Source organism: Mesitornis unicolor, unplaced genomic scaffold (assembly GCF_000695765.1).
Source record: "Mesitornis unicolor isolate BGI_N332 unplaced genomic scaffold, ASM69576v1 scaffold21118, whole genome shotgun sequence".
In the NCBI taxonomy this organism is placed as follows: Eukaryota; Metazoa; Chordata; class Aves; order Mesitornithiformes; family Mesitornithidae; genus Mesitornis; species Mesitornis unicolor.
The window spans coordinates 522-8797 of record NW_010201404.1 but is presented as its reverse complement, the minus strand read 5'-3'; the positions used below and the strand labels follow the sequence as shown (position 1 = coordinate 8797).

The 8276-nt window shown below is 58.8% G+C and overlaps 1 protein-coding gene across 1 annotated transcript; it reads left to right on the top strand.

The window, feature by feature from the left end:
• Window positions 1-1037: 1037 nt before the first annotated feature.
• Window positions 1038-8041, top strand: LOC104533385 (glycylpeptide N-tetradecanoyltransferase 1; the record flags this gene model as incomplete). Its single annotated transcript, XM_010190072.1, has 9 exons — window positions 1038-1182; window positions 3282-3400; window positions 3955-4046; window positions 4673-4789; window positions 5277-5447; window positions 5825-5933; window positions 6964-7134; window positions 7391-7558; window positions 7904-8041. Coding segments are annotated over 9 exons (1230 nt in total), but the record flags the coding sequence as incomplete, so codon positions are not given.
• Between the last annotated feature and the right edge of the window lie 235 nt (window positions 8042-8276).

Sequence of the window (8276 nt, the reverse complement as noted above, 5' to 3'; positions counted from 1 at the left end):
GCAGCTGCCTCCTCTCGGGCAGAGAACGGCCACGCTGCCCCTGCCAGCGTCCTCCCCTGCCCGCAGCAGCACAACGAGCTCCTTCTCCTGCTTCTTGCGCCACATCCGATGCTGTTGGTTTGTGCTTGGTTACCATAAGAACAGCAGCCAGGTCAGAGCAGGGTCTGTTTTCCCATCTTGGCTTTACCCGGTCCTGATGAGCAGCCAGGGCCTTGGGAAAAGGTGTAGGACACGCCAGGTTTGTCCCTCCCAGTGCTGCAGTCACCCCTCTTGTCCCCTCTCGTCCTGTGGCAGGGGACACACACACAGATCTGCACATCAGCAGAGGCCGTTTTCTGTCCTATGCCCACTCCTGTCCAAATATTGATAATGTTTTGTCCCTCTGACTGTGCAGAGCATTAAAATGGGGCTTTGGATTTGCCAAACTAAATGCTGCAGGAATCAGGGAGGAGCTGGGGCTGTGAATTCAACGCAGAGCTGCCCACCCTGCCAGGCCCTGCGTGGGGAGGAAGAGGAGAAGGAAAGCGTCCTTCATCTTGACTCAGCCTCTCCACCTTGTCCTGGTCCGTGGTACCCAGGGACTCCTCTGGAAGCTGCAGTTTGCAGATCTGGATCCAGCTTGCGTGGAGGAGCCTGAGGCAAGGGGAGAGAAAAGCCACTGCAGAAAGCCCACGCATGGGTGTGGGGTGACCTGGGGTGTCTCTGTGTGGTTGTTGGCCAAGGTGGGGCAGGGAGGTTTGCTCCCAGGGCTCGCAGCGCCCTTTAGCTGAAGCTTAGAGCATTTTAAGGCATCTTCATCTGTCCCCTTTGAGCCAGGAGTGCCCAGAAACCAGATTTGGATGTGTGACAGGTGCCTGGTGAAAGGGTTCACCCATCTCATGGGGGTTACAAGAGGATCTCAGCTGGGAAGCAAGTCTGCTCCTCGCTGTCCCCTTCCTGCAGGGTCAGCTCCAGGTTCCCCTGATGAGGAGCTGTAATGCAGACCTGTTGGCTCAGCCTCCTCATTTTGTCTTTCCCCTCTCCTTTTGTGCCCTCAGGTGAACTCTTTACCCGCTGAGAGGATCCAGGAGATTCAAAAAGCCATCGAGCTCTTCTCTGTAGGTCAGGGCCCTGCCAAAACCATGGAGGAAGCCAGCAAGAGGAGCTACCAGTTCTGGGACACGCAGCCGGTGCCCAAGCTAGGTACGTGCAGCCCCTCGCCGTTCCCTGCTCCTTGGGAGAAGCCGCCTGGCCCCCAGGCTGCCCAAGGAAGCCCTCAGGGAAGCCCAGAAAAGCTGGGTTCTGGCCCCTCACTGCTGTCCTGTCTGGGCTCAGAGGCGTTGCTGACACTTGCCCACCCTTCAGCACCACAGACCGAGCAGCCAGCCCTGCTGCTGGGGGGCTGTACGGGGCTGGGAGCATCGAGAGGGGCGAGGAGCTGTTCCAGGCTCATCAGATCATTGATTTGATGAGTGCTGCGGTTGGGCCTCCCTCAGTCTCAGTCTTTAGCCCTTGAATTGGGTCTCCCTAGCCCTCTGTGCCCAAGTTTCCTGCTGGGCATTGCCAGCCTTGCTCTTGCCAGGTCCTAGGGACCGGGGTCTCACCAGCTCTGGGGGTGAAGCTTCCCAGCAAAGGGGAAGGTACCTCAGGGTGAGACTGGGCCACGTGGTGACAGGAGCTGCTCAGGGAAGCAGGTCCACGTGGGGAGCTGCCGCATCCTTGGTTTGCTGGGCTCACATCAGCCCCCAGCAAGGGCAGGCGCTGGGGCTGAGCTGGGAGAGGGGAGGCACAAACCTTGTGAGCATCCACACCCCCCAGAGATGGAGGTTCCCTTTTCTCGTTGTCAGCACCAGTCTGAGGCTTGCTTTGGTTTGCTGGGAGCGATGGTCCCAGCTTTGCTCTGCTCTGAGGAAAATCCTCGAGAGGTGCCACGGGGTGACATGAGACCACAAAGCCTGGGCTTGCCTTTGCCCCTTTTCCCAGAGGATCCTGGGTGGGGCAGACACCGTTTCTGCTTGGGTAACCCTGAGGAAGGGTGGGAGGTGCCCTCTGGGGAAGGAGAGGCACGAAACAACACCCCGAATTGCTGCCTGTGCTCTGGCTGAGGCCACTTGCCGAGTCCTGGCGTCTCTCGTGGCCCTTGCTCAGGAGCAGGCGCTGGCCCACGGCGTCAGGGGCACGGGGCTGCTGAGGGTTGGGGAACAAAAGCGCTGGGGGATTTTTGGGGCCGGGTTTCAGCGCAGTTCAGCACCTGCTCAAAACAGAGAGGGTGGCCAGGGATGGGTGTGATGGGGGCAGTTCTGGCTCTGGGCTTTTTTCCACCTCCCCATTGCCTGGAAACCTTTTCAATCCCTTTTTAAGGGAATTCCTGATTCATGTGGCGTGCTTCTCCTGGCAGCGCTCAAGTGATGCTGCTGTGTTGACATCCCCGAGAAAGCTGGCGCTTGAACCGATGTCTCTTGGCTGCATCGGGGACTTTAGGAGTCAATGTTTGTTCAACAGAAGTGGTGTTGTTCGCTGCAGCTCTCCTTTAGGTGCAGTGGGAAGGAAACCCTGGTGCTTGCCAAATCCCAGGGCCAGAGCTGGAGGGGACAGGGCCACTCTCCATGGAGCAGCTGATGGGAAAGAGCTTGCCAGGGCTGCTGTGGGGACGGGGAGGGATCAGGCACCACGTGTGGGCCTGGAGGATGTGGCTCTGGAGCTGCAATCGCTTTGGTCGCCTCCTCTCTGCTGCCCAATCGGCTCCACCATTGCCCCCAAGGAGTTTTGATTCTCTGCCCCTTAGCAACGATGAACGCGTGGCACGTCCCAGACTGGGTGGGTTCTGCCTGTGCCAGGGACCTGGGCTGGGGACATGAGGCACATTGGTCACCAGATTGAGGTGTCCTGAAGACTTGGCCTCTAGCAGCAGAGAGCAGAGAAGAGAGGGCTCTGGGGAAATGTAAGAGCGATCTTCCAGGACCTGAAGGGGCTACAGGAAAGCTGGGGAGGGACTTTTTATAAGGACATGGAGTGATAGGATGAGGGGTGGTGGCTTTACGCTGAATGAGGGGAGGTTTAGACTGGATGTTGGGAAGAAATCCTTCCCTGTGAGGTGGTGAGGCCCTGGCCCAGGGTGCCCAGAGAAGCTGTGGGTGCCCCCTCCCTGGCAGTGCCCAAGGCCAGGTTGGACGGGGCTGTGAGCAGCCTGGGCTGGGGGAGCTGTGACCCCATGGGGGTTGGACTGGGGGGCTGGGAGGTCCCTTCCCACCCAAATCAGGCTGTGATTCCATGATCTCCATGGCTCCTGCTCTCTGTTACAGGAGAAGTGGTGAACACCCATGGTCCCGTTGAGCCAGACAAAGACAACATCCGTCAGGAGCCGTACACCTTGCCCCAGGGCTTCACCTGGGACGCCTTGGACCTTGGGGACAGAGGCGTGGTGAGTCCAGGCAGCTCGGCACACGTGTGTTGGGGGGTGTCTCTGTTGCCTGGCCAGCAGGTCCGTGCTTGGACTGCCAGGGATGGTTTTGGGGATGGGAACGTGTCTTTCCCCACACCAAGCAACTCTCCAGCTCAGTGGTCACGCCAGCTCCTTGGAGTTCGGTGGCTCTGACTTCCCCCACCGAGCAGTGACCTCTCGCCCGTCCCGTGTTGGCCTGGTTTCTTCAATGGCGACTTCTCCAGGTGCTTTTTAAGTGTGAGGATGCCTGAAGCCAGGAGTTTTCCCTCAGGAAGACCCTCCAGACTGTGACCCACCTCCCTGGGAGATGACCCGAGGGCAGCAGGACGTACCTGTGTGTCCCGCTGCTCACCCTGCTCCGCAGCGGCCCAGGTTCAGGAGCCCGGAGCAGGGGATGTGCCGGGAGCAGGGACACGGCCGCAGGCGGCTCCCGTTGCTGCAGCCACATGAAAAGTGTTCAGGGTCCTGTCTGGGGCAGCTGGGGCGTTTGAGGGCTGACCAGCTCCTGACCTGCTGGGTCTCTCCTGCTCCAGCTGAAAGAGCTGTACACGCTTCTGAACGAGAACTACGTGGAGGACGACGACAACATGTTCCGGTTCGATTACTCCCCCGAGTTCCTGCTGTGGTGAGTGGTGAGCGGAGGGTGGTGAATGCTGATGAGCCTGATCCTGGTGGCAGCGCTGCCGCTGCCTTTGCTTGTCCTGTCTCACCTCTTCCCAAAGCTTCCCGTCCCCATCTGTCACCGTGCACGTGTGTGGTGTCTCAGGGGTGCTGTGAGAGGGGGCTGTCACCCAGCCCTGCCTGCCTCTGGCTTCCTGCACATCTGGGAGTCTGAACCTGGGTTTTTCCCCACTTTGGTTTGATCCCTTGAGTGTAAAATCCCGGTAGCTGAGGAGCTTCCCAGTGCCTGGAGCTGTAGGATGAAGGCGACTGCCAAGTGACATAGCAATAACACTTGGAGTCCTGCTGCAGCAGAGCTGCTGTGTCCTCGGGGTGTTCACGAGTCGAGGAACACAACTTTCCTCCCATGTCACTGGCAAGAACTCACTGTGGCCACAGAGTGTGGCCTGGATCCTGGCAGTCCTGCCTTGTCACATCACTGTCACCCTCTCGTCCTCCTGCCCGCAAACCCACGGCTGTGTCCAGCCATGGAGCAGGACCTGGGGTGTCCTGGGGCAGAGTGGGGAGGCGGGAGCAGGGACACGGGGGGCTTTGGTGGGACGGGACTTCTGAACTGCGTCTCGTCTGCAGGGCGCTGCGTCCTCCAGGCTGGTTGCCCCAGTGGCACTGCGGAGTCAGGGTTGTGTCCAGCAAGAAGCTGGTTGGGTTTATCAGCGCCATCCCGGCCACCATCCACATCTATGACACGTGAGTGCTCTCGGCTGCATTTCTCAGCCTCCCCTCGATGGCAGAGGGGGCTTTCTGGGAGATCCCGGGGGCCTGGTGATGTTGTCCTCCCTGACTGACTGAGCCAGACCCACAACCTCAGCCCTGGGTGTGCTTTGCTGCTTGGAGGAGAGGGTGGGGGGTGTCTGAGGTGGGCGGTGAGGTTGTGTGCAAGGACATGGTGTAGTGAGCAGCCGTGCAGGCCGTTTTCCTCAGCGAGGGCGGTCAGTGCAGAGCTCTGTCCTACAGAAATCCTCCAGAGCTGGGGGGAGAACATTTTCCCTGGGCAAACCTTGGGTAACAGCTTAAAGGAGAGTCCCCCAAACCCAGCCCTTGCTCCTTGGCCTTTCCCAAGGCTTTGATTCCTCTTTCTCTTGGAGGGGCTGGAGGTAAATTGCCCAGGGCATAGGATGGATGGTCCCAGGTGAGGGCAGTTGTGTCTCATGCTCTGCATTGTTTCTTTCCCAAGAGAGAAGAAGATGGTAGAGATAAACTTCCTGTGCGTCCACAAAAAATTGCGCTCAAAACGGGTGGCTCCGGTTCTGATCCGCGAGATCACGCGGCGGGTTCATCTGGAAGGGATCTTTCAGGCTGTTTACACTGCAGGAGTGGTGCTGCCGAAGCCCGTGGGGACTTGCAGGTGAGCGTCCGTGGTTCTCCAGAGATCTGGGTCTGCAGACCTTCCCTTGCCGGGATCCCCTCTGTGGCGTGGAGCACGTGTGGGCTTCCCCAGGACAGGAGACACGGATTCAAGCCCAGATTTCTCCTCCCTACACCGTCCTTCCAGGATTAAGCCCAGTAGCTTTGCTTAAGCTGCTCTTGTATCACAAGACAGGAGACTTTCTGCAGCACAGGCACTTCAGGCCGCCCTTGTTTTTCCCTGTGGGAGCCGCTGGCCTCTTAGCGAGCCCGCGCGATGTTCTCGCTTGCCCTCTCACGGCAGCTACGAGAACCTCGCGCCCTGCGGCCCTTGCTGCCCAGGAACAAGTCTCCCAGCACGAGTGTGTGTTTCTGCAGGTACTGGCACCGCTCCCTGAATCCTCGGAAACTCATCGAGGTCAAATTTTCCCACCTGAGCAGGAACATGACTATGCAACGTACCATGAAGCTTTACCGGTTGCCCGAGGTGGGTGGCAGCCGCGCAGGCAGAGCTCACGAATTGCTCCTCGCTGAGCAAGGGGCGAGGCTGGGATTTGGAGGCACAAACGTCTTGGCCGAGGTCAAGTCCTCTGCCTGCAGAGCTGGGGTTTGTTTTGTGTAGTAAATGACTCTGTCAAGCTGTTGTGCTTGATTTATTTTTACCGGGGTACCTGCATTTTAAGGGCAAATCCTTGCAGCTAGAGGACCCTGTGAGCCTGTGTTTCATGGTGAGTCATATCCTGTCCTCCTGGTAAAACGAGAATGCAGATATGACAGCCTTCATCTGTACAAACACAGCCTCAGAGTGACCTTGGATTGGGTTTGTCCCTCGTTCTTCAGTCAAACTGATGGGTTCTGTCACTGTGGTTGTCCTGCAGGGGCAGCTCCCCAGCGGGTATGGCATGAAAAACAAACAAAGCATTCAGATTGCCACCACCTTCCCCGACCTCGTTGGCTTCCTTTGGTTGGGCAGAGCTGTTTGTTTCGGTTGAAGAGCGCTGCTGTGGTGCTGGGCAGTGCACGGCCCCTGCCTCCCTCCCGCCGCAGCAGAGGCACCAGCGGCTGTTTGGTAGCTGGCGATTCTTGCGCAGAAACCCAGACCCAGAAGCAGTCTGTGCTGCTGGAGCTGGGCCTTGCTGAGCGATCCCAGTCCTGGGTCAGAAATCGAGCCCTAAATAACATCAGGTGGTTCCTTGCGGTGCCTGGGAGGTGTCTCCCAGCCCATTCCCACAGAGACCTCGAGTTGTCAGGGGTAGGAGGCCAATTCCAGGAGAATTTGACCCAGTACATGGGGCTTTGGTACCTGCTGGGCTTCTCCGTGGTCTTTGCCATGGATGTCAGGGCCGATGGCATCCATCCTTGTGTCGGTCAGGCAGGGCTGGAGGGGAGAGCGCTGGGCTGTGGGGCTGACAGTGGGCTGATCTGAGCAGAGAGTGTCTGTGCCACTTGTTGGAGAGCCCTTGGGTGGTAAAAGCCACCGTGCAAGCAACACAGACGGTTTGTCTGGCTTCCTGTAGACTCCCAAGACTCCCGGCTTGCGGCCAATGGAGCACAGAGACATCCCTGCGGTGCACAAGCTCCTGACCGAGTACCTGAAGCAGTTCCACCTGACGCCCGTCATGAGCCGCGAGGAGGTGGAGCACTGGTTCTTACCTCAGGAGAACATCATCGACACCTTTGTGGTGGAGGTGAGGTGGCAGGAGCACAAGGGAGGGGTGTTTTCCTGGGCGTCTGCCTCCGCTGGAAGAGTTTGTGGGGAGCTGTGGGATGACTGGGGAGGTTGCTGCCCCGGGCAGGGAGCTGCTCTTCCAGGGTGGAGGTTTTGGGTGCTGGAGGGTGGTGCCTCTCCCATCCCGGGCTGCTTGGAGCCTCCTCGCAGGGAGCCCACACATCTAGGGCTTTATCCTCGCTCTGACATGTTGCGGTGTCACTTCTGGCTTGCAGAGCGCCCCAGGGGAGGTGACAGACTTCCTGAGCTTCTACACGCTGCCCTCCACCATCATGAACCACCCGAATCACAAGAGCCTGAAAGCTGCTTACTCCTTCTACAACGTTCACACCAAGACGCCTCTCATCGACCTCATGAGCGATGCTCTCATTCTCGCCAAGTCGGTGAGTGATGGCGGGGCCGGGGCGGCACTGCTGGGCACCAGGCAGCCCTTGGGGTTGCGGGCAGGGCCCACCATGGGGCAGGCCTTGCACAAACCCAAATCCTAAAGGTTCTGCCAGCCTCAACCTTGCAGCTGGTGGTGAGCTGAGCTCGTGGTGTCTGTTCATTCCTTACAGCAAACAGTGTTGCCGTGTGGTCGTAGCGCTTGAATTGAGAGTGGGTGCGCTGCTGGGAAGTTCTTCCCTGGTGGGCTCAGTCCCTTCTGAGGGTGCAGAGTGAGGCAGGAGCAGGGCCAGGCAGCTCACGGAAGCAGGAGGAGCTGATGGCTTCGTGTCTTGTCCCTGCAGAAAGGATTCGACGTCTTCAATGCACTGGATCTCATGGAAAACAAAACCTTCCTGGAGAAGCTGAAGTTTGGGATTGGGGACGGGAACCTGCAGTATTACCTATACAATTGGAAGTGTCCCAGCATGGCACCAGAGAAGGTCAGTGCCTTGGAGGCTGGGGCACAGGGAGGGCTCTTGTCCCCGCAGCCCCCGAGGAGATGAATTTGCCGTCGCACACCACGGTGCTCCCAGGCCAGCCGCATCTCCACTCCAGCTGTGGCTCAGCATCTGTCCTGTCCACAGCCCCCTTGGAGAGGATGGTGCTGGAGAACCAGAAGCCACCCAGCCGTGCAGCGCTGCATTGCAATGGTTAATTAATGCCTTAATGGCAGTA